Source organism: Anabrus simplex, chromosome 5 (genome assembly GCF_040414725.1).
Source record: "Anabrus simplex isolate iqAnaSimp1 chromosome 5, ASM4041472v1, whole genome shotgun sequence".
In the NCBI taxonomy this organism is placed as follows: Eukaryota; Metazoa; Arthropoda; class Insecta; order Orthoptera; family Tettigoniidae; genus Anabrus; species Anabrus simplex.
Window position 1 is genome coordinate 256,444,427 of NC_090269.1, and position 27,224 is coordinate 256,471,650.

The 27,224-nt window shown below is 37.5% G+C and overlaps 1 protein-coding gene across 1 annotated transcript in view; it reads right to left on the reverse strand.

The window, feature by feature from the left end:
• The window catches only part of LOC136874813 (serendipity locus protein alpha), a 176,022-nt gene that overhangs the window by 25,521 nt on the left and 123,277 nt on the right, over nt 1-27,224 (reverse strand). The window contains exons 9-10 of the mRNA XM_067148489.2: nt 8,093-8,297; nt 6,927-7,139 (exon numbers count right to left, since the gene is read on the reverse strand). Coding sequence (XP_067004590.2) covers nt 6,927-7,139; nt 8,093-8,297 — 418 coding nt within the window. The remainder of the gene's footprint in view (nt 1-6,926; nt 7,140-8,092; nt 8,298-27,224) is intronic.

The following is a 27,224-nucleotide window of genomic DNA, read 5'->3' on the forward strand; positions in this document are numbered from 1 at the left end:
GCGAGGCAACAAGGGCTGAGAGCATATATTAGAGGCCAACAGCTGGTGGTTGGGAATGGTAAATGGTCAAGAGAGTGGTCGGTTGATAAGCTGTAGGAAATGGACAAAACCTATCAACAGGCTGATATACAAGCGGCAGCGAAAGGTGAAAGGAGAGACGAGAAGGGACCAGCTTGTGATGACAGGGCAAAGGCTGAAAGTGATGAGGAGTAAAGTCCAGTACAGTGTAAGAAGAGACAGTAGAGAAGACCTCTCTTGTTCAACTCTTGTCCTTTTCTGACCCCGACAGTCATTCATTCATCTCATTTCCGTGTCTGGTCAGCATTTCCAAAAAACTGCAGTATTATGTTTGGAGGCCTATTGAGTCTTTCGTTTTGACGCCCTTTGTGGCCCTTGTCTTTCTTAGGCCAATATCTTCATTCTTCAAAGTGTCAGACCCCTTCCATTTCTTCTCTCTAATTAACGTTAAATTATTAATAGGCGACTTCAAACAGCGTGCTGGAAAGGTAATGTGTATTCCAATAATAACAATTATAATAATGATAATAATGATAACATTTCTGAATATTATCTTACGAGTAAAACAAATTTTGGAAATTATCACAGTTGTGAATCTGACGAGATTTACGGCCTGAGCATGCGTGCGCAAAGCTTCAACGACTCCAGCTCACCAGCTGATGGTGAAAGTAGGTTACTGGGTCAGTGAGTCGCCGTACGTGAGCAGTCTTCGACGCGACATTCAGGCGAAGGACTAGGTTCGATAGCGAACGGCTATACCTGATGCATGATCTGAAGAAGTTGAACTTTGATAATGGAAGACCTGATTTAACGTAGTTGTATACCCCACAAATATATATCATTTGGGATATTCTGTTTGTCAACGCACATAATACAACAGACGTCAAGATAAGTAGAGCTTCCTACAGTGTATATTCTTTGGACAATATTTCCAGGAATTGGTGGTGTGACAAATTTATTAATTTTTATTGTACCAGTTTCAGCTTGAAATCCAAGAAGAGGACAGTTACGAATCTCATCATGGTGATGTTACCTAACGCCGTGTGTGTGAGTGCAGAGATGGAGGCCTAAACTATGAGACCGTAGCTGGCAGCGATGGGTTGAGAGAAAGGCACATATAATTGTACTATTGAGGACGACTAGTCGTCCAGCATCATGAAGACATCGTAAAGCTAAGTCGACGCAATTGTATAATAATATCTGTTCTGTAGTGGGATAGTTATGTAGTTATAATTAGTAAATGGTCTTGCAGTTGTGTAGTTGTAGTACTTTGCCATATTGTAGTACCAATAGATGATCTTCACATATTTATCTCCGATAGATAGGCATAATGTGATATTGAATGGTATACGTGATTTGTGAATTATGCTCGGCGAATCAGGCAATAATAATTCTCATGATTTCATCTTATAAATTTATTATGGCCACGATTGGTGGAGAATAATGTTAGAACATTCGAGTACATAGATTAGATTTTACTGGATGTACAGTTGTCGCAAAGAAGCGGATTACACTTGTATATGGTATCCGTTGGAATATAATGGTGTGTGATATTTGAATTTAAGTCTTGAAAAATGATTCTGTCACTTTGAATCAGAACTCGTGTACGTAAGTGCAGAGTAGAGATAGTTAAATCGAGACTATGTAGATATTGTAAAATATTTTGTGAATATTAGTGTGACTTAGTATTGTAATCATGGTCATGGTAGTTTTGAGTTCACCTTTTATCTTATTGTCTCAGATGTTGTTATACTTTGTGGGCAGTGTTACTTTCTTTGATATTCGCATCCAGGATTTGTGATGTGGCATTTCAGAAGTTAGATTTTGTGTTAGGCAGACCATTTAAAATGACTATCACGATATTTCCAGACTTTAGTTATTTATTTAATTTTGCTAATCCAGTAAGCGACTGGTAAGTGAACAGATAATTATTTCGTTGAGTCGATTAAGTTTAAAGAGAAATTATAGCATCAAATTATGCAATGGGTAAATAATTGAAAACTTAATATGATTATCGTACAAAATTTAATTTTATTTTCTTCTTTCTAATATTTCAGAGTGGATCATCAGAACCCAAAGCTTTCAGTGAATTAAATGAAATCTGTTTACCTGAACAAAATTATCAAAATTATGTAATATGTAATTGTGATTTGTTAGGGCAAGATAGGGCGAAAAATCATGTACCACCCCATTTGATTATTTTGTTTGTACATTAAGAGCTGCATTTTAAATTTTATTAGCGATCATTTCCACTATCATAGTTATTGAAGGATGACAATCTGAGATTTTTCTTTTTTGTTAATAAACCATGGCATATATGAATTTCAATCTGTATTTTCTTTATTATATGCCACAATTTAAGTTCATTTTCCTATGCATGCCACATCCTTGGTTATTTTACTTGGGCGTCCTATTTGCGAACTGAGCAACCCTGAGGTGTCTCAGTGTTCTCCGGCTGTTGACTAGTATTAACGGGTACAATGTATTTTTTAGATGCAAGAGGACTCTTAACTGGGAGTTTCTGTAGGATTTTTTTTTGTGTGTGTGAGGGAAGGGGCTAAATTTTAAAACATTGCTTTACATTATCCCGTAACCACGTGCAGGATTTGACCAGAGCAGCCTACGCACATTCTTACCACGAGAGTGGTATGTTCTTATACCCTCTGACAATTGCCAGAACACACTGACACTTGCCAGACACCAGAATTCTTTCTGGCATCATTCCAGCACTCTTTGACATAAACCAGAACGCAAAGCTAGCGTCGTCTATTCTCATCTTGATCCTCTGAGAAGGTGGACATGTCTTTTACAAGCTCTCTGGCGATCGATAGACGTGAAGATGATATAGCCAGGCCTGCTATAGTGTGCCGTTTCCATATGGTATGAAGACGACAACACGAGTGCCGATGCAGAAATTGAAGCCTGACGTTACTCAAGAACATGGTGCCGGAGTAGTCTAGACATATGTTCATCTATACATATTGCGAGTATAAAATGGTGAAAGTGAAGAAATGGGCTTTACTTACATTTTAAACTTGAGAGTGTATAATTCTAGTCATGTAAGATTAATTTTAAGTATTATGTAGTTTGTAACATGTATTTTATAAGACGAAACCAAAGGGAAATGCAAATGGATTGGTATTACGTATGATAAAGTATCGATAGTTTATAAGTACAATAGTGGCGACATCTATGTATCGATTATCAAAGGTGTACTCTTAGGAACAAAATTTTATATGTAAATTAGAATATTCTGTTGCATGTCTCTGTTGTAATGAAAAAAAATTCTAAATGCAGATTATTATTGTGAGTCTTGAGAAGAATGTAATTGAAATGAGAAGGTATCACAAAGGTATTAAGAGGGAATCGAGAAGATATTGATATACTCTTGAGAAGGAATTGTAATATACGACAGGTCTTGCAAAACTGTACTACAGCTGATCAATATTAAGAAGATATTGAAAGTTATGAGAAATCTAAGTTATTATATTGAAACCAGCCATATGTATAAAGATTCCAAGTCAGTATCACGTAAAGATTTACTTAAAGCAAGGAATATTTGGTGTTGTTCAATGTAATATATCATTGTATGAACTTGTTAATCTTATTCAAGATTGTTTCAGGTTTAATCTGCTTGAGAGGAATATATGATGGTTTGGAACACGTATTATAATAACGATATGCAAGGCTAAGATGTGAAAGTCAGCTCTAACCGCTGTAATGATGTGGTTATGTGGAGGAAACCTGGACCACGCACATCCCAAACCCTGGTCCACAAGTCAGTAAACCATCTATTAATGATAATGCTATTTCTGGTAGACTTTATTTCTTTTCTTAGTGGTATGATGTAATTTTGTAGTAGCAATTGATGTCCTGAAGTAGTTCGTTGGAATGTGGAGTATGCACATAATATGCAGTAGTGTATATTGGGTTATTTTGACATTTTGCGATCCATATATATATACACACACATTTGAGCATGGAATATTGAAATTTATACGGCAATATGTGTGTGCGGGATCATTTGTTGAGACATGCCGATTTCGATGATATTAGTATCAATTTATATCATTATAACTGCTCGATAATTAGTGCGATGTGAATACGTGTGACATATAATGGCTTATAAATCATACATATCGGGATTGTTAAGGAAATGATAGCCATACACAGGAAAAGGTGATGTGTTTTGGAATGAGAAATGTCATATATGAATGTTATGAAGTGAATGTTGAATTAATGGTTAAGCATTGTCACGGCATAGCTTGTAATGAAAAAAATTAGGTAAAATATGGCATATCGTGGTGTTATATAGGGATAATATGCAGGTAAGTAGTGTATTTGATGTGGATTTATGAGTGAAATTGGATATGTGAAACGACTATGTATGATTTAAAGTGTAATGATAATATATGAGTGATGAGTGAATATTAATTGATGGTGATGTTGATACCAGTTGTGGTAAATGACAGGTCGATGTTGAATTACACTGTGATATGCAAAAGAAACATGTGATGGGTTTGAGTGTACCTAATTCGTATTAGTTATGAGGCGTGCTGTGTATTTGAGAGTATCATGATTCACATGAGGTTTGACGACATTTCACTGCAAAGTCCACTACGAAACACTTACTTTTCATTTGTATTGTGCATACCTCACACGACATGCATATCTATTATATATGTCACATATGTATACGATAATATCGGCTTTATAATGGTGATGATTATTATTTACAAAATACCATAGGCTATTTGGGAATGATTTACTTCCACGACGTCATGATTACCGTGCTTGTGATCCGCACCACGTTCCTTTATGCATGACTGATTTTGAAGCGGTATGCATGTGATATTTGTATTATTTACCGCACACATAACTACGAGGATGTGTACCATGATATCTTATGTAGGTTAATAGTAGCATTTCATGGATTTAGTAGTAATTTAATAGGTAGATTTGATATCATGTGATATTTTGACTTTATTATTTAAATGTGATTGTGTTATGTTGATATTGTGTCATGTCATTTCATCATTCATATCGTCCATCATTTTAGTAGGTTAGATAGAGCCTCGAAGGTATGTGTGAGGACTGTTATGTGTCTATTTTCATGTTTATGCGAGCATCTTCAGGACAACTTAGTTATTTAGGGTATATTCATTAATATTTGACTTCATTTTATTTCATTTGAGCCATGAAAGAGCATTATTGTCAGGACCAGACGTAGGAAGCAAATGTAAATCATCATAAATATGTCACATGTCCGACTCGTTGGCTGAAAAGGTCAGCGTACTGGCCTTCGGTTCAGATGGTCCCGGGTTCGATTCCCGGCCGGGTCGTGGATTTTAACCTTAATTGGTTAATTCCAGTGGCCCGGGGGCTGGGTGTTTGTGCTATCCCCAACATCCCTGCAACTCACACACCACACATAACACTATCCTCCACCACAATAACACGCAGTTACCTACAAATGGCAGATGCCGCCCACCCTCATCGGAGGGTCTGCCTTACAAGGGCTGCACTCGGCTAGAAATAGCCACACAAAATTATTATTATTATTATTATTATTATTATTATTATTATTATTATTATTATTATTATTATTATTATTATGTCACATATGAAATATTAAGTCTGATACATATGACGGAATAATACTATAATCAGGCAACATTATTATAACGCAGGTCATTATACTCAGGCAGGTTATACTAAATGAAGCCATATAATATTTTTTAAACAATCTTTAGGATAATATTAATTATCATTGTGAACTGGTGTTCGTATCAATAATTAGAGTATTTGAAAAGTGAGGAATTACATAACGCCATCACCGCATTACATTGAATTAAACTTAGACAGATGATTGGTATCTTTCGGTTTTGTCTTAATTTAGTTAGGGATTTTATTTTGAATAAACTTGTTCCAATCCAGAATCTCAGCTTTTATCAATACTATTCAGATGTAATTAGCCTTATTTGAGAATTCATTCCAACCTTACGTTCATATTAATTTATAGGATAATGCCAACTTTAGTAATATGATTAACTTCATCGTAAATATCATATGATTTGCAGTTACAGGAAATATTAACAGTACATCAACAGACTTGAAGCCATATAATATACGCATTCTATTTAACTGATTTGATACGCCATATTTTCGACCTGACACTTTGATCGCCCAATAGGATTCCTAACTCAACATCTCACAATCGACGCGTTTCATCATTACTCAATTTTGGGAGTGAAAACCAACATAATTAAACACCAATCAGTCACCCTAGCTAGCTGAGGCACTGAAATTACTGGAAGTGGCCCTTTAACAAGAAAACCTGTCAAAGATCCTGAGTGTAGAGTGCTCGTGTCACCGATGGTAGGGGGTGCACAATAGGGTGTTCCAGCAGTTGTCACCTCTCTATTTTACTGAGCTGAATAAAGATTCTGTTTCTTTATTATAATAACAATAAAATTCACACATACAACCCCAAATATAAACTGGTACAATAAGCTGAGATGGTTTAAATATGTTAAAAGGATGAAGAGAAAACAAAGAATTTAGCATCAAGAGTTTTCAGATAGTTGAGGACATCTGAAAGTTATTGCTTTGTTCTACCTGAATACTGATGTTGCATTTGATGTCCCTGTTGTGTATATATATATATATATATATATATATATTATTATGTCACATATGAAATATTAAGTATGATACATATGACGGAATAATACTGTAATCAGGCAACATTATTATAACGCAGGTAGTATATATCTATATATATATATATGATTAACTTCATCGTAAATATCAGATGATTTGCGATTATAGGAAATACTAACAGTACATCAACGGACTTGAAGCCATATAATATACTCATTCTAGAGAGAGAGAGAGAGAGAAATTACCTGTTTTGTTGGTTATATCATCATTCTTGAAGGATATATTCCCATATTCCTTCAATGAATTGCTCATCATCTCCACCAAAAGAGGCTGCAACTTTTTTACAACAGATACTAGAAGTTCAAATCGCTTTAATAATTTTAAATATGCGGTAGAGTTGACAGGGTCATCTGATCCCAACAGCACTACTCGTCTGACAGCATGACATTCCCTGCAAACTTGAGATAATCAAGAATATAAGCTACAGAGGGAAGCAAAACAATGAAATGAAATCAAAGAAAAAACTAATCAATTAAACCATTATAGAAAGATACTCATCCATTTCTTCTCAGCCTCTCTCATTATTTTTTTTCTATGACTCGATTTGCACTAGTCTGCTTTTTCCATTACTAACAATTAAGCAATAAGATGACACACAGGTAACAAGAGTGTAGTAATTAAATACGAGATATTCAATTTGGTCTCCCTGCATACAGGGAGAATGACATTCACGTGCACAAAGGGTTTTTTTCTTTTTTTTTTTTTTCCTTTTTCTTTAATTACATACATAAGGTTATGGAGCACCATTTTGTGTACATAAACTATCAAATAATAGGTCTTGAGTTTTTTTTTTTTGCTAGGGGCTTTACGTCGCACCGACACAGATAGGTCTTATGGCGACGATAGGATAGGAAAGGCCTAGGAGTTGGAAGGAAACGGCCGTGGCCTTAATTAAGGTACAGCCCCAGCATTTGCCTGGTGTGAAAATGGGAAACCACGGAAAACCATTTTCAGGGCTGCCGATAGTGGGATTCGAACCTACTATCTCCCGGATGCAAGCTCACAGCCGCGCGCCTCTACACGCACGGCCAACTCGCCCGGTGGTCTTGAGTTTATATAGCACAATATAATAAGAGTACAACATAAAACAATACAGAGGATGCAGGTTTTGGTGCAAAGATACATAGCTATGTCTGCTAATGTATATGCTTGTTTTACTGATTATGACAAAAAGGCCTTCAAGCATGTGAAACATGAAACATTGTTCTGCATCTTTGAGAGAGAGAGAGAGAGAGAGAGAGAGAGAGAGAGAAAGAAAAAAAATCACCCACACAGAGAGAGTTGTTTACCTTTTACAATATGCAAAAATAAAAATTGATTGTAAATATCTCCAGCAATTGAAATTACTAACCTAAATGAAAATCATCCATAATCTTGGGCAATGCAGATGGAATATTCTGTTGATCCACATCAGCAATGCTTATTTTTAGGTGCTGCAGAAGCTTTCTTGCCCTGTTACACACAGCAGTTGTTATCTTTCTCAAGTATAAAACATCCCTTTTATGAACTTGGGCTTTCATTTTAGCTACTAAAACCTGAATATCATCCAAAGTAACCTTAAACAAACAAAGGAGAAAAAAAATTAAATTGAGATATTTAGCAATGGTAAAGAAAGCAAGCAAAAGAGCTCAATATGACAGCCAACAAGCTTGGCAGTCAGTTATTTGGATTAATTTCATCTGAAGTAATTCTTCAGCTGTATGAGTTACATATATGCAGGTGGCTAATGAATTAAGGGACTGATTATCTCCCGGTATAAGGAGATCCCCTATACCAAGTGCCAACAGTCTCTTTGAGAGTGGATGAGCGGGTATGGGTAAGGGCACTCTATTGTCCTGAGGACAAGAAAGTGTTCCCAACGGCGGAGGAACCAGTTTGGTGAATGGCATTACAGTCTAGCTCGAGCGGTCGAGGAGAGAGGTTGCGTAGCGAAGTGCGTGCTGTAAACATGGTCGGCATTGAACAGTACCGGGCTGCTATTGGGAAATGGCAGGCAAGGCAGAAGAAGGAGGTCAGGAGTGGATTGGTGACGGACGGATTGAAAATGAGTGAAGCGGTGCTGGTGGTGACAGTGATAGCAGTGTTACTGGTTATTGGGGGGGTGGAAGTAAACCCAGGCCCAAATACCAGTGGAAAATATAGTACGGAGGATTTGGCCGCACTCAGGGTGGTTGTAAGTGAAGTTATGCAGGAGAAGTGTCAATGGGATAAGGTGCAGGAAATAAAGGACATGATGGAGGAGCAGAGAAGGGAGATAGGGAACATGAAGAAATGGCTTGAAACGAAGACAGAGGAATCGAGCAGGAGAGTGGTCAATAACGAGAAAGAAATCGAGTTATTGAGAGGGGAAGTGAAACATCTGAAAGATGAGGTGATGAAGATGAAGAAAGAAGCGGAGGGGTACAGGCAGGAGAGATTGAAAAAAGCCATATTTATATATGGAATTGAGGAAGGGGCGAGAGAGAGCAAGATTGAGCTGATATTTAAGGTGGTGGAAGCTATACGTGATGTTATGAAGATAAACTTTAGTGAGGTAGACATTGATGATGTAGAGAGAGTTGGTAAAATCAAAGGTCGGAGGCCAATTAGGGTTAAATTGTTCTCAACCTTAATGGCAGATTCTGTGTTAAGGAACAGCAAGAATTTACAAGGGCGGAAAATAGGGGTGAAAGGAGACATGGGAAGAGAAGGAAGTGAAAACGCGAAGATCTTGAATAGGCACCTATGGAGAGCGAGGAACCAGGGGCTAAAGGCCCGAATAAGAGGTCTGAGGTTGGAGGTGACAAACGGGCGATGGGTCAGAGTTCATTCAGTGACTAAGCTAAAGGAAATGGACGAAAACGAGAGGGTTGAGAGTGGTGAGAGGACAAGGCAAGATGGGAAGAAGAAAGAAGAAAAGAAGAGGAGGAGGGACGTGGCAGGAGAGCAGGGCATCTCGGAAGAGAATGGGCAGTGCAGCCGGGAGACAGAAGACCAAGATAGTGAAGTGGACGGTGAGAGTGGGCCGCAAGAAACTGGGAGAGGAGAGTGTAGAGGTGCAGTGAGCAAGAAAGGACAAAGGGAGGTGGATTCAGAAGTCCAAAATAGTGAGGGGGAGAGTGGGGGTGAGCAGCAAGAAGGGGTGAGTGCAGGGTGCAGTGGTGTAGTGAACAAGAAAGGTCAAGAGGAGACAGATCGACAAGAAGGTAAAAAAATTATGAGTAAAGTCAGGAGTAAGAGCTTAAAAGACATATGGGGAAAAGTACGTAAAGGGATGGAGGATACAGAGGGAGAGAGGTCGATAAATACTAGAAGTAAGAATAGAGGGGGAGACCTAGAAGGGAGGGAGGGAAAGTTATAACAATATTGGAAGATAGGATGTGTGAATATTGAAGGAGTAAGGAGCAAATTAGGAAACAAGAAAGTTAGGGAAGTAATTGAAAGTTTCGATGTTGTGGCACTCTTGGAGACGTGGTTGGAAACAGGGAGGGAGATTGCATGGAAGGGGTTTGAGATAAAATATAAATATAGAAGAAAAGAGAGGAATAAGGGACGAGCACCAGGAGGGATGATAGTTCTAATTAGGGAAGAAATTAGGGAAAGAGTAGAGGATATAGAGACCGATATGATGGAAACCATATGGCTGAGATTGAATTTGGGAGGGAGAGAGGGATGGAGGAAGAAAATAAATCTAGCTTTTGTTTACTACCACCCTAGTAATTCAGAATATGCAAATAAATATTTTTTTGAAGAGTTATTGGTGGATATTGGTAGGATAAGGGGAATGTATCCAGGGGAGGAGGATATGTTGTTATTTGGGGATTGGAACGCGAGAATAGGAGAACAGAGCCCAGTTTATAGTAGGGAGGATGGAATGTGTTTGTTAGAAAGCAGAAGGAGTGAGGACAAAATTACAAATAGTTATGGAGAGAAGCTCCTAGAGATGTGTGCTGTGGGAAACTTGTATATTCTGAATGGGTGGATAGAGGGTGACAGGACGGGGAAATTGACATATGTTACGGAGAAAGGGGGTAGTGTGATAGATATGGTTTTGAGCTCGGAAGGGATGATTGAGGAAGTTGTAAGTATGGAAATAGGAGATTGGATTGAGTCACACCATTTCCCGGTGAGGGTTATGCTGAAAAGAGAGGAAGAGAAGTGTACAATGAAGGAAAATGAGACAAAGGATAAACGAGGGAGGGGTTATAATAAGTATAAATGGACAGAGAAGGTGGGCCGGGATTGGAATAGGGTAGTAAAGGAGGAGCTACATCTTCTGAAATATGGGTGGGAAGGGGCGTTAGAAGAGAATGATACTGATAAAGCCTTGGAATTGTTGCTACATCCAATAAAGATGATAGCGCAGAAGGTGAAAGCTAGAAAAGGAAATAAGAAAGAGGGAGAAGAATGGTTTAATAGGGAGTGTGAAGGATTGCGGAGGAAGGTGATGGACGCGTTAGGAGAATATAGAAGGAAAGGTGGGAGCCAAGAAAGGGAGTTTTTCTGTAGATTGAGGAAGGAGTATAAAAAGAAAATCTCTGAGACAAAAAAGACGTGGTTAGAGGAACAAATGGAAGCCATAAATAATGACTGCAAGACTAACAATTTTGAGAGAGTCTGGGATAAGATTAATAGAATTATTAAGGGTGGAAGGAGTATGGAGAGAACGAGTATTGAGGAAGTGCAATGGGTCAGGCACTTCGATGAATTACTAGGAAAAAAGGGGGGTGATAGATGGAGAGGTTCGGGAGAAGAAGTAATTTGGAGGAATAGGGGAGTGGCAATTTATGACTTGGATAAAGAAATCACAAGAGAGGAAATCCGGGGAGTGATAAGCAGAGCCAGAGCGAAGTCGGCCGGGGGGTGTAATGGTATAAATAATAAGTTTTGGAAGGAAATTAGTAAAAATGAGATAATGACAGAGGGCATGGTGAAACTATTCAATAGGATATTCGAGGGAGGAAATTACCCTAGGGAATGGGAAACAGGAATTATATGCCCTATATACAAGGGAAAGGGTAGTAGGAACAATGTGAACAGTTATAGGGGTATATCTCTGTTGGATTCTTTGAGTAAAATATATACTGGGGTGCTAGCGAACAGAATAAGCGGGTGGGCGGAAGAAAATGAAATTTTGACAGATTACCAAGGGGGATTTAGGAAAAAGAAAAGAACAGTGGATAATATAATGATAGTAAAGACTATTTTAGAAAAGTATAAGAATATGGCTAGAAGTACGGTTTATGTAGCAGCAATAGATTTTGAGAAAGCTTTTGATAAGGTAAATAGAGAGGCCCTACTAGAGAAATTGGGTAGGTTAGGGATTTCGGAGAAGATGTTGAGGGCAGTGGAAGGAATATATAGGGACGTCAGGTTTTGTGTAAAATTGGGAGAAGGGAGAATGAGTGGACCATTAGAGTCCAAGGTGGGTTTAAAACAAGGATGTAAGTTATCGCCCATACTGTTTATTTTATTTATCAACGATATTTTAGAGGGGTTTGGGGCAGAAAATTGGGCTGTACCAGTAATTAATGGTTTGGAAGTGCCAGGACTGATATTTGCGGATGATGTGTTATTGATGCCGTTAACTGCAGGGGCGATGAATAGGGCCTTAGAGTCAGTGATGCTATTTGCGAGGAAATGGGGATTGAAAATTAATGGAAATAAGTCTAAAATATTGGTAGTACAGGTGAACAAAAGAAGAAAGATAGAAGGGAATTGGGTAATTCAGGGAGAAAGATTGGAACAGGTAAGGAAGCTGGAATATCTAGGAGTTATTTTTAATGATAAAGGAACTTGGAGTGACCAGATCAAAAGAATGAAATATAGAGGATTGGCAGCCTTAGCCTCAGTCAGAAATTTGCTACTCAAGTACCCGGGGATCAGTTACAAAACACTGAGACTCGTGTTCAGGTCGGTAATCGTGGGGAGGGTATTATACGGAGCAGAAGTTTGGGGGCTGGATGAGAAAAGAGAGGAACTAAGAAGGATTGTTAGTAGTTTTGCCAAGTTAGTGATGGGCTTACCGAGGTGTACAGCAAATGTAGGGGCGGAATTAATGTGTGGGGAGGATTTGGAATCAGAGGGTGTGAAAAGAATAGTTAGATATTGGATGAATTTAAAAAGACAGGAAGGTGGGAGAGTTTTACAGGCAGCATATGTACAGCAATTTAAGAGCATGTATAAGGGTGGATGGTTAGAAAAAATAAAGGGATATTTGGAGAGGATAGGATTAGGACACCTGTGGGGGGAGGTTTGGTCAAAGACAGAAGTGAGAGGGATGAATATACTGGAAAGGAGAATTAGAGATATCCATAGGCAGAAATTATTGGGGGAAAGCAGACTAAGAAATTCGCTGACTGTTTTGACAAAAATAGAGGAGATAGCAGGGTTGAATATTAGATACGTCGATAGGTCAAAACGATATGGGATGATGTGGTGGCTTTTAGGTCTGCCAAGGAATAAGGGCTGGTTACAGGGCAGGGATAAGACAAGGTGTGTACTTTGTGGAGATGTGAATGATGAGTTTCACTTGCTAAGAGACTGTGAGGTAACGAGGGGGTTAAGACATGGATTATTGAGTGCCGAGCATCGGGAAATACTGGGGAGAGGGGATGAGAACGCAATACTGAGATGGATTATTATACAATGGGAAAAAGGGGGTGAATTGAATAGGTATTTTTGTGCGACAAAAAAGGCCTGCGAGAGTAAAATGAAGGAGAGTGAGTTAGAGGGTGGGCAGGGGAATAGGGGGGTGGAATAGTTATCTGTATAAGGGAAGGGGATAGTATGTTAAAATTCTAATGGATTAGGGAATATAGGGACTGAGTACTTAGTTAGGTGGAGTTGGGTAAGAGGACAGGATTGCATGGTCTGTTTGTTTTATGATATGTTAGTAATTGTTATTCATTGTAATTTTATTAGTTTATGATGGTAATTATTTGTGAAGGCTGAAATGTGGCAATGGTGAAGTGGTATATTTGAGTAAGTAAGTAATTAAGGGCGTGGAGGCTGAAATGTTGTGAGGGAGAAGTGGTATACAAGTTATGATATGTTAAAGGGTTGAAAGATGGTGTCGGAGAAGTGGTGGTATAATATGGTGGATGGCAGTTTGTTGTTATTTGGAGCTGGAGGAGTGATGCTAAATGTGGTGTTGGATAAGTGTTGTAATTTGGCTATTTGTAAATTTTGGTTCGGTGGAAGATGGAGTTTTAGGGAGGTAATTATGATGGGTAATAGGATGAATATGAGTGTATGGCAAATTGAGCAAATTATGATATGTTACAGAGTTTAAATGTGGTGTGGGAGAAATGGTGGTATAAGAGGGTGAAGTGTAGTGTTGGAAGTATTGAAGGCTTAGTATTTAAGTTATGCTATGTTATAGGGTTGAAATGTGGTGTTGATGGCTATTTAATTTTTGGAGATGGAAACAGGTGAGTTTATTATCATTTTGTATTGTATTGGTGACTGGTATAAATGCGGAGTGATGGCAGACGAGTGTGTGTTAGGGCTGATAGCCTAGTATTTATGATTAGGTGATGTATGGTTTGCTATTATGTGTATTGAGATGGTTTATTTACGGATGATTGCGTGGGAGTTGGGAGGTGGTATATTGTATTGGTGTTTGAATTTTTGGAGCTGGAGAGAGGCGAGTTTATTATCATTTTGTAAATTTTTGGTTTGTTTGTAATATAGCGAGCAAATGTTGTGATGACGAGTGTGTGCTAGGGCTGAAATGTGGTGTTGGAAGTAGAGGTGGTAAATGTGGAAATGTGGTGTTGGAAAGGTATGGAGAAGTGGGGGTGTACTCATGAGTAAGTTGTATTGAATGTGATGATGGTATATGAGTGGGTGGTATTTGTGGATGTTGAAATGTGGTGTTGGAAAAGTATGAAGTGTAGTAATGTAATTTGGCTATTTGTAAATTTTGGTCTGGTGGAAGATGGAGTTTTCGGTAGGTAATTATGATGGGTAATAGGAGGAGTATGAGTGTATGGTAAATTGAATAAGTTATGATATGTGATATGTCTGTTAAATAGATTGAAATTAGAGAAGTTGGAAGTGGTGATATGAGATAGTGGAAAGCAGAAGGTGAGTGTAATTGTCGGAGAAGTAGAAGTGGTATATATAGAAATGAGGTGTTGGAAATGTGGTTATGAGGTGATGTATGGTGTGGTATTGAGATGGTTTATTTACGGCTGAATTCGTAGGAGTTAGGAGGTGGTATTGTGTCTGGTATGAGTATTGAATTTTTCAGAGTTGGAGAGAGATGATTTATGATCATTTTGTAAATTTTGGTTTGTTGGTGCAGAAGGGTCGAAGAAATATGTTGTGGGAGAGGTGTCGAAATTTCAATGTTATTATGGAGTGGTATGACGGAATGAAATGAAATGAAGCAATATTACCGAGGTTTTGTGAAAGTTGTGGTATGGTGGATTGGAATGTAATGACGGAATATTGTTGTTATTTTGGCTGGTTTGGTATGTAGTCGCGTAATGTTGCTGTGGTAGTTTATTTTGGAGTAGGTCAGGGAACAATAAAGCTGATGTAAATGCTGAAGGTAAACATAGGCATGGTTGGCCTGAGCACACCAAAGCAGAGTAGGTCAAACAGAAAAAAACAATGGCGGTGTGGGAATGTGCTGAGTAAGAAAGGACAGTTGGTGGAAGGTGTAATCTTACTCCGGGATCACATATGTGATATATTGCAAGTAAGGCAAACGGTTCATAGAGGGAATCTACCGTTGGCCAGTTGATTATTAATATTATTATTCCTTTATTATCATTATTTTATTATATTATTATTATTATTCCTTTATTATTATTATTTTATTATATTATTATTATTATTATTATTATTATTATTATTATTATTATTATTATATTATTTGTTTGTTTATTTATTCAGCTATTTATTTAGTTGTAGGGTGGCTTAGGTAAGACTCTATTGTGAACATGTATTGGGGCTAAACGCCTGTGATGTTCATCAATAAATTGTATTGTATAAATTGTGAATGGCATTAGGATGCAGAAGGCAAAGGGAAACCACTGCATTAAAGATCCTGAGAGATATTCCAATAAATCCACATGGCATGGCTGCAACGTCAAGATCAGAGCTGGCCGTGTGGATCGTCTACCTCTGTTTGGAGACAACGGCTTAAGAAGAAGATGAGTTACATGCACACACATTCAAAAATGTTTCCAGCTCTAGTATAAGAGGGAGTATTACATTTATCTCCCTTCTTTTTTTTTTTTTTTTTCATTTTCTGAAAGTGTCAACAAATACTGTCGTAAGGAAACTTAGGGTGGGGGGATAAAAAGTATACTGTGTAATTTAATTTCATCCCTGACTCCATATCAGGAAATGGGACTAAGGGGTTGATATACATACAAGGAAACTCTTATTTCACTACAGAAACAACATTCTGTGATGGGTTTCAGACATCATTAAGATAGTGACGAACTGCAATTAAAACGTTTCAGGACAGAATTAGAAAAATCTCTCAGATATTCAGGTCAAGCTGCATGGCAAACTATCTGTAACATATAAGTTTGTCTTAATTACACCGTGTGCATTACTTTTGTCAGTCAGTATAAATCACCACGTCAGAAAAATTCTGCCACATATTGCTCTATTTAATTCTTCAGAAGGTAAGTTCTAGTACAATGTCATTAAGTCACCAAAGAGTTTTCCTTAAAAATCATTTTATATACAGAAATTTAAGTAGAGAATAGAGTGTCCAAAGGATCAACACATCAAATGTGAAACATACCTAGGCAGTAGCCAGTTTCGATTTCATAATGAATTTGGCACCAGAGAAGCATTGATGGGGATAGATATTTTGGTGCAAAGATGCGCAAATATCTCTGTGGATGCGTGCGCTTGATTTATCAATTATGAAAAAGCCTTCAACCCTGTGAAAATGAAACACTGCTGCATATCCTACATGATATTGACCTGGATGGTAGAGACATCCGAATTGTTGATAGCCTGTATAGGAATCACACAGAATCACACAGCATTAGTTAAGGTCGAATGGCACCAATACCTGTGCTGTTGAGATAAAGCAGGCAAGGCTGTTTTCTGTCTCCATTCTTCTCCAATATCTACTCTAAAAGGGTATTTTCTCAAGCACAGGAAGGAAAACAGGAAGGCATCATTGTTAATTGGATCACAGTAAATAATCTCTGATGAGGATGAAACCATTCTGCTTGCAATAAGTGCAGAAGATCTACAAGCGTTACTTTTTTTTTCTTTTTTTGCTAGGGGCTTTACGTCGCACCGACACAGATAGGTCTTATGGCGACGACAATCATTACTAAACTATGTACTTGGAGACAAAACATGACAGCAAAATATGCCGGCCTCAGTTCTTGGAAGCGAGCTGGAAGCCAGCAGTCAATCACACCACGATGGCCTCTGTTGAGTTAACGATCCTTGTTTGGTGTGGAGAGGTTGCCAAACCACTTTCTTCCACACTCTCTTCATTCTTTACCCTTTCTTCATGTTGAGTGCAGTAAATGATTCGGCAACTCTGCTACAGTAGACATAGTAAATCTTATGAGCCGCTAATAGACACTGGGCTGCCGCTGGAGAGTAAAGGTGTGAGGCGAGGATGCCTTGTTTTGTCCCCAAGTGCTAGTTAACACAATGCTGCAGCAGGTCTGTGTTTTAACACAAAAAAGATCAAAGTAATGGTCATCAGCAAACAAATCATTCAACCTGTTAACTTGACAGTAGCTTGCACATCACAGAAGCAAGTCCAATGCTTTAAGTATCACGGCTGTGTACTTGATCACAACTGGAACAATGCTGTTCAAATAACATCCTGGATTGAACAGACAAGGATTGCTTTCAAAAGAATGACTTTTAATCTCCATCTATGTTTACTTCGGTCTCATGTATTCTCTGTCTAAATTTATAGTGCCGAGGCCTGGAACCTCACAGCGGCAAAAAAATGTCAAACCTTCGAGACGTGGTGCTACAGACACCTCCTCAGAATATCATGGGTTCAGAGAATATGTAACACTGAAGTACACCTGAACAAAGAGCTAGAAATTATGCACAACATCAAAAAGAAGAAACTAGAAAATTACTTTGGCCATATCATTTGAAATGATAAGTAGAGACACTTTCAGCTCATCTTACAAAGTAAGTGGGGTTTTCAAGAATAGAAAAGACGCTAAAATGAAGATAAAGTTACAATTCAAAAGGACAAATTGGGGAAGATGTTTGATGAATTTCCAACTTTTTTGAAATCATTTAAGAACAGACTAGGTAAAGAACTGTTAGGGAATCTGCCACCTCGGTGACAGCCCTAAATGCAGATCAATGGTAACTGATTGAAAGAAAGGACAAGCAGGAGAAAAGAGACTATCATGGCTACAGAATCTGTGAGAATGGTATGGACTCAGTACCCCCATGCTTTTCTGACTTGCTGAGAACAAGAACGAGATCGCCCTGATGACAGCCAACATCTGATGAGGATATGGTACAAGAAGAAGGAGAAAGGATCCAATTTCTTCTATCAAGTGCAGAATCTAGTTTGGGACAAGAAAATTCCTTTAAGAGCAAAATAAACTATGTTCAAACCATTGTGTTTGAGTCATCAGTCCAGAGACTGGTTTGATGCAGCCCTCCATGCCACCCTATCCTGTGGTAACCTTTTCATTTCTACGTAACTATTGCATCCTACATCTGCTCTAATCTGCTTGTCATATTCATACCTTGGTCTACCCCTACCGTTCTTACCACCTACACTTCCTTCAAAAACCAACTGAACAAGTCCTGGGTGTCTGAAGATGTGTCCTATCATTCTATCTCTTCTTCTCGTCAAATTTAGCCAATGATATACTAACAATTTGTTGGTTATTTTGATCCACCTTTTCAATACAAATTACAGTTTGTGTTGCTAAGTTGTAATATTACAACACTAATTTACCGGGACATGTTTCGCTTTTATTCACAAGCATCATCAGCCTATACAATTGCCTCAAGGTTTGTCATATTTGGGTTGTTGTTACAAATTTCATTACATTGAATGTAAATCTAATTTCAGTGATAACAATATTTAAAACAAGAATATACACATTAAAAATTATGACAATATGATTTGCAATGTTAAAATGGATTAACTCTTAATTCTAAAACACATCGACGTCCAAAACAGTTTTTACAATTTGAAAATTTGGCTAAAAATTGTTTGCAATGTTAAAATAAAATTGATTCAACTATAATTTAGCATTATAATTTGAGTCATAAATATAAATATTGGATGTCAATATATAGGAGCCATAGTTTCTGAAGTGCGTTGGTTTCTAGAATACAGTAACATTTCAGTATTGAGAATTTTAGTTAAAAATTGTGCTCTCTAAATAATGTTATTTAAAAAGACTGCAATTTTGCATTATGCGTAAAAGAAGCCATTTTCCAACGAACTCAAGACTTCAATTTATTCTAGATTATCATCATAACTAATCACGCATAATGCAAAATTACAGTCTTTTTAAATAACATTATTTAGAGAGCACAATTTTTAACTAAAATTCTCAATACTGAAATGTTACTGTATTCTAGAAACCAACGCACTTCAGAAACTATGGCTCCTATATATTAACATCCAATATTTATATTTATGACTCAAATTTTAATGCCAAATTATAGTTGAATCAATTTTATTTTAACATTGCAAACAATTTTTAGCCAAATTTTCAAATTGTAAAAACTGTTTTGGACGTCAATGTGTTTTAGAATTAAGAGTTAATCCATTTTAACATTGCAAATCATATTGTCATAATTTTTAATGAGTATATTATTCTTGTTTTAAATATTGTTATCACTGAAATTAGATTTACATTCAATGTAATGAAATTTGTAACAACAATCCAAATATGACAAACCTTGAGGCAATTGTATAGGCTGATGATGCTTGTGAATAAAAGCGAAACATGTCCCGGTAAATTAGTGTTGTAATATTACAACTTAGCAATACAAACTGTAATTTGTATTGAAAAGGTGGATCAAAATAACCAACAAATTGTTAGTATATCATAGTATAGTTCAATACGGGTCTAATAATGAGATTAGTTACATGTAAAATTTAGCCAAATCGATCTCCTCTCACCAATTCGATTCAGTATCTCCTCATTCGTGATTCGATCAATCCATCTCACCTTCAGCATTCTTCTGTAACACCACATTTCAAAAGCTTCTATTCTCTTTCTTTCTGAGCTAGTTATCGTCCATGTTTCACTTCCATACAATGCCACGCTCTACACGAAAGTCTTCAAAAACATCTTTCTAATTCCGATATCAATGTTTGAAGTGAGCAAATTTCTTTTCTTAAGAAAGCTCTTCCTTGCTTGTGCTAGTCTGAATTTTATGTCCTCCTTACTTCTGCCATCGTTAGTTATTTTACTACCCAAGTAACAATATTCATCTACTTCCTTTAAGACTTCATTTCCTAATCTAATATTTCCTACATCACCTGCCTTCGCTCGACTGCACTCCATTACTTTTGTTTTGGACTTATTTATTTTCATCTTGTACTCCTTACCTAAGACTTCATCCATACCATTCAGCAACTTCTCGAGATCTTCAGCAGTCTCAGATAAAATAACAATATCATCTGCAAATCTCAAGGTTTTGATTTCCTCTCCTTGGACTGTGATTCCCTTTCCAAATTTCTCTTTGATTTCCTTTACTGCCTGTTCTATGTAAACATTGAAAAGGAGAGGGGACAAACTGCAGCCTTGTCTCACTCTTTTCTGGATTGCTGCTTCTTTTTCAAAGCCCTCGATTCTTATCACTACAGACTGATTTTTATAAAGATTGTAGATAATTCTTCGTTCTCGGTATCTGATCCCTATCATCTTCAGAATCATAAATAGCCTGGTCCAATCAACATTATCGAATGCCTTTTCTAGATCTACAAATGCCATGTACGTGGGCTTGTCCTTCTTGATTCGATCCTCTAAGATAAGACGTAAAGGCAGGATTGCTTCACGTGTTCCTACATTTCTTCTGAAGCCAAACTGATCTTCTCCCAACTCAGCTTCAACTTGTTTTTCCATTCTTCTGTAAATAATACATGTTAATATTTTGCAGGCATGAGATACTAAACTAATGGTGCGGTAGTTTTCACACCTGTTAGCACCGGCTTTCTTGGGAATAGGTATAACAACATTCTTCCGAAAATCGGATGGGACTTCTCCTGTCTCATACATCTTGCACACTAAATGAAATAACCTTGCCATGCTGGTTTCTCCTAAGGCAGTCAGTAATTCAGAGGGAATGTTATCAATTCCAGCTGCCTTGTTCCTATTGAGGTCACTCACAGCTCTGTCAAACTCTGACCTCAAAATTGGGTCTCCCATTTCATCAGCATCAACAGCCTCTTCATGTTCCAGAACCAAATTATCTACATCTTTACCTTGATACAACTGTTGGATATGTTCCTGCCATCTTTCTGCTTTGTCTTCTTTCCTCGGAAGTGGCTTTCCATCTGAGCTCTTAATATTCATACACCTAGATTTCCTTTCCCCAAAGGTTTCCTTGATTTTCCTGTATGCAGCATCTACCTTTCCCAGGACCATACAGCCTTCGACATCATTGCACTTCTCCTTCAGCCATTCTTCCTTAGCTACCTTGCACTTTCTATCCACTTCATCTTTAATCGCCTGTATTCTTTTCTGCCCTCTTCATTTCTAGCATTCTTGTATTTTCGTTGTTCATCAATCAGGTCTAGTATCTCCTGAGTTATCCACTGATTCTTAGTTGATCTTTTCTTCCTTCCTAACATTTCTTCAGCAGCCCTACTGACTTCATTTTTCATGACTCTCCACTCTTCCTCTATAGTGTTTCCTTCAGCCTTTTCATTTAGTCCTTGTGCAACATGTTCCTTGAAACAATCCCTCACACTCTTTTCTTTCAACTTGTCTAGATCCCATCTTTTTGCATTATTTCCTTTCTTCAATTTCTTCAACTTCAGATGGCATTTCATGACTAACAAGTTGTGGTCAGAGTCCACGTCTGCTCCTGGGAAAGTTTTGCAATCCAGCACCTGGTTTCTGAATCTCTGCCTAATCATAATGAAGTCTATTTGATACCTTCCAGTGTCTCCAGGTCTCGTCCACGTATACAGCCGTCGTTTGTGGTGTTTGAACCAAGTATTGGCAAGGACTAAATTATGATCAGTGCAGAATTCAACCAGCCGACTTCCTCTTTCGTTCCTTTGTCCCAATCCAAATTCTCCTACTGTACTACCTTCTCTTCCTTGGCCTACCACTGCATTCCAGTCTCCCATCACAATTAGATTCTCATCACCTTTTACATATTGTATTAAATCTTCTATCTCCTCGTATATTCTTTCGATTTCTGCATCATCCGCTGAACTAGTAGGCATATAGACCTGCACTATTGTGGTGGGCATTGGTTTGGTGTCTAGCTTGACGACAATAATTCTGTCACTATGCTGATCGTAGTAGCTTACCCGCTGCCCTATTTTCTTATTCATTATTAAACCAACTCCTGCATTTCCCCTTCCTGGCAAATAAGACATACATCTCGGAGAGATGTCTATTACATACAAGGGATATCAGTACATTACGAAAGTGTGGAAAGAAGATCAACTGTGCAGAAGATGAGAAAGACAGTGTCAGAAATTATCACATTAGAAGAGACATGCAGGTAAACTCACCAACGGAAGGAAAACTGAGAACTGCACAGCAGAAATGATTTGGCCACATAAAGCAATTATAGGAGACAAGGATTCCTAGGCATTACTTGGAGAGGATGGTGCCTACAAAAAAAACAGTCAGAAATCCCAGAAGGACATTGGACCAAATTAACGAAGATCTGGCAAAAAAGGGAAAGACATGGTAAGGTATAATGAGAGAAGTTTACAAAGACATAAAGAGATGGAGGCATATCATTTGCAGAAGAACCCGCTGGAGGATCCACAGGTGGTGGTGGCAGTGGTGGTGGCGGCGGCGGTGGTTATGATGGTAATGAACATGACTATGATGATGATAAGTATAGAAACCTTTTTTTATGTATCATCATTTTCATCCAGAATATTTCACAAATTGCACTCTGAGTGCCATGAACTACCATTTACATGTTGCACTTGTAATTTTTATAAAATATTTAGCACCAAATCAGTAAACACTCCCACCAATATAACACACAGACACACCACCACCCTCCCCTTCTCCCACTGCTGTCAACTCCTCCTCACGCACAACGAATAAGCCCTTAGCCATGCCTTCTCAAGCTCAAACTCCTCCACCAAGACTTCACAAATACAACACGCGAAGTAAGAGCTCGGCGACTGCCAATTGCTCTAAAGCTCTCAACATAAGTTAACATCTCAGCGGTCGAAGGGGTAAGTGTCAACACTTTTCATTTAACTTCCACTATTTAACCCCCTAATTCCAATTATGATTCTTCATTAAATTTTCAAAATATCTCTTTAATTACAGAATTTCAGCACCCACTTGACTACCCACTGACTGACAACAACTGTTACTACAACAACGTTCCCTTTCGACTAGTACACTCATTTCAACACGTCGTAACAAAAAAAGAGCCACACCTATCACAAACTCTTCCCACAAATACTACATCAAAGAAGATGGCCTAATGACGTCTACAAAAACTCCAATATAGCCTACGACACCAGCCTTCTAACTAATATTATATCAAAAAGGAACCACGCCATATGAAAATTCTTCAAAATTTATAAGCATTTAAATGAAAATCAATAATTATCAACTTCAAGAACCAAGGACTATTAACAATGCTCAACTTTCCACAAGTTTTTAACAACACGCCATTTGACAATCAATTGGAATGTGCTTTCTGATTTTTAACTTTATTGTAATATCTTTTAATATCAAGATTCAACCACCTATGTCATAATTCTCAAACAATTGTCATGTTTTTAGACTCAAATATTAACACAAATATTATTAAGTAATAGTATACTACATTTTAGAGTAAATATGAGTTAAAGAGAAACAAATATATCAACATTACATACAATGAACCGCATTTGGCACATAGATAAATTGTGCCCGATGGAGGATTAATCTGCTTGTTAAATAACTATATGCTTTCAGAACTATAAAAAAAAATCTGGATTTTCTCTAAGGAACAAAACTAAAAGATTATAACTAATATTACTATACTAGCACTTTGCCCGCTGCTTCGCTCGCATCATAATTGAGTTATATTCCATTATTATTTTTTATTTCCCATTTTCTTTTGAAGGCCACCGAACCAATCCCATGTGTTCATCAACTTCCGTAAGAAATGTAAGACGTAAATGATGTGTTTTCCCGTCCCGGCTTTGGCCGGAATTGAAAAGTTTTACGTGTATTTCGAGTTCGCTATTAAATGAAATTTAAAATTCCCTGTGATCTCGAAATGTAAATACATTAATATTTTACATTACTTCCTTTGTAACAATTTCTTTTCCTGCTTTATGAATGGAATGAAATAATAATGAAATATTAAAGATATGAGTAAGCTTATTTAAAACATCTTAATCTCAAAAATTAACTTTTAATTATGAAATCAAAATACAGAGTTAAAATACAAATATTTGCTATCAAACTAAATTATAAATTTAAAGATTTAAAGAAACGAATTATAAATAACTATATCTAAAACCTAAGCATCAAATAACTTAAATATCTTTAGAAAACATGAACTTTAATATACTTAATCAATGAATAAGTAGCGTAAAATCATATGTTTCACAAAAAAAGAAATAAAAGAAGAATTTTAAATATAATTATTTAGAAATTCTTTATATACAATATTGGCAGTTCTTCCTTCTGGTGCCAAAAGGATTAAGCTACTTGGAGAACTTACTCTGGAACAGTCAACGTAAAATTGTCCGTGGGGAAAACAGTCTTCACGTAGGTCGATTTTATGTATCATTATACCAATTGTTATCAAGCTGTTATCTTCGTAATTCATTTCAGGATCGTAAGAAATCCCATAACGAAACTTAATTTTCCATGGATGCAATCGTCTTTCTTTTTGGACCCCAAGGTGATGTTGCTCATATCGGGTTTGAATTGTCGATTATTTTGCTGGTATGTAGCTGCCGCTGCTCTACAGACCTCGGGATTATTTTTCTGGCATGTCGATGCCGCTGCCTTTGGCCTAGGCTGTTTTACCAGTTGTACGGATGAAATAATTCCTTTAAACTGTAAGCAGCTGCATAACTTAGTAACAAAACGGTAATAATTCTCCTTGAAAAAACAATATCTCTGTGTTAAAAAAAGCCGCCAAGAGGCAGATTCAAACCCGCATTCTTGCAGTCTGCAACCCGTTGACTTAATCGTTGCGCTATCAGCGCTGCGTAGAATAGCTACTCATTAATTCACTGACAAACATTCGTGTATGTAGGCCTATATACTGTTAATGTATTTTATTTTCATTAAGGACTTGGTTGATTACCGTCTTGAAATACATGGAAGCAGAGTAAATTAGTGCGTACTCTTATATGTTGGAAAGTGCCGCGGCCATTTTTGATTGGCTAAAGCCAAAGATTCATGTGCACAAGAGAAGTGTTTCATCTGAAAAATCTTGAAAAGAAATATATTTCCGTTGACTTTTCAAGAAATGCAAGATTTTTTTCTATACTACTGAGATGATTTTGAAGATTGAATGAATATGTACGTACAATATTTTTCACAAAAACGGAGATATTGAAGACAAATGTAAAACCACATTTCACCCCTTTTCACCCCTTTAAAATCGGTATTTTAAAACTTTCTTTTAAAATAGTATTTATAATATAAGAAGAGAAATAATTGAATGAATATAAGTACAATTTCTTCGCAAAAACGGAGATATTCAACAAAATTATAAAATCACATTTCACCCCTTTTCACCCCTTTAAAATAGTAATTTTTGAAAATCCTTCCTTAGTGCACATCTACACTACAGTAGGAACATGTCCTCAAATTTTCATTCAATTATCTCCAGTAGGTTTTGCTGTGCGTTGATTATCAGTCAGTCAGTCAGTCAGTCAGTCAGTCAGTCAGTCAGGATATCTTGCTTTATATATATAGATGAGTGGAAAGGAAAGTACTTGACTTGACTTAATTCCTCTCGTTCCCACTGGAACATAGGGCATCCGTGAAACATCTCCATTGTGGTCGTTGACTTGCCAATGCTTTAACTTCCTTCCAAGTCTTCCCTGCTTCAAGAGCCTCCTCTTTGACAGTCCTCCTCCAGGTCTTCCTAGGATGACCTCTCCTCCGTGCCCCTTGCGGATTCCATTCCAATGCTGTGCGTTCTATAGATCCCGCTGGCTTCCTCAAAGGATGACCTATCCATTTCCATTTCCTCCTCTTGATTTCCTCTGCGACTGGAACTTGGTTTGTTGTTCTCCATAGCTAATCATTGGATATAATTTCAGGCCATCTGATGTTTATGATGCGCCGTAAGCAACGGTTTATAAATGTCTGCAAGAGATTAGTGACAGTTCGTGTAACCTTCCAAGTTTCACAAGCATATAGAAGGACTGATTTAACATTTGTATTGAAATATTTTATTTTCGTTTTCCTTGAAATGTTGTTCTTCCATACTGTATACAGCTGCATGAAGGCTCCATTTGCTTTCCTTATTCTGGCTCTCACATCCTCTTCTGCCCCTCCTTCTCTTGTCACTACACTTCACAAGTAGGTAAATGTTTTAACCTCTTCAATCTCTTCTCCTGCCACAAACAATCATCAATTTTAGCATTTACTCTCATTTTCTTGGTCTTAACAACATTTATGTTGAGTCCTGCAGCCTCTGCTTCCTTCCGTAATCCTTCTAACTTGTGTTTCATATCACTAATTCTTGAAGGCAAAAGACAAATATCATCTGCAAATTCTAAATCTTCCAGTCTTTACGCCATTCCCCATTGTATTCCTCTTTTCCTTCCACCCAACATATTTCCCATAACATTATTGAGCACCACTAAAAAGAATGCTGGTGAAAGAACGCATCCCTGGCGAACTCCACTTGAGACATTCACATAATCTGAGAGCTTTCCCTCATGTACTACTTTACATCTATACCCTTCATACATTGCTTTCATGAGATTCAAGATCTTATCCGGTACTCCATATTTCACCAAGGTCTTCCACATTACGGTCCTATTTACTGAATCAAACGCTCTTTCGAAGTCTATGAATGTCAAGTACAATGTGGCCTGCCATTCAAAACTTTGCTCTAGAATTATTCTTAGCGCATTTATTAGATCAACGCAGCCGCATTGTCTACGGAAACCAGCTTGTTCTTTTCGAAGACGCTGCTCAATTGAGTCCTTTACTCTGTTTAGAATTATTCTAGAGAGAATTTTACTTGGTATGCACAGTAGTGTTATTCCTCTCCAATTCTTACACACTGTGGTGTCACCTCTTTTGGGGAGTTTCACAATCAAGCCCTCTTTCCAATCAGCTGGAATTTTCCCTTCTTTCCATATTTTCCCCAGTAAT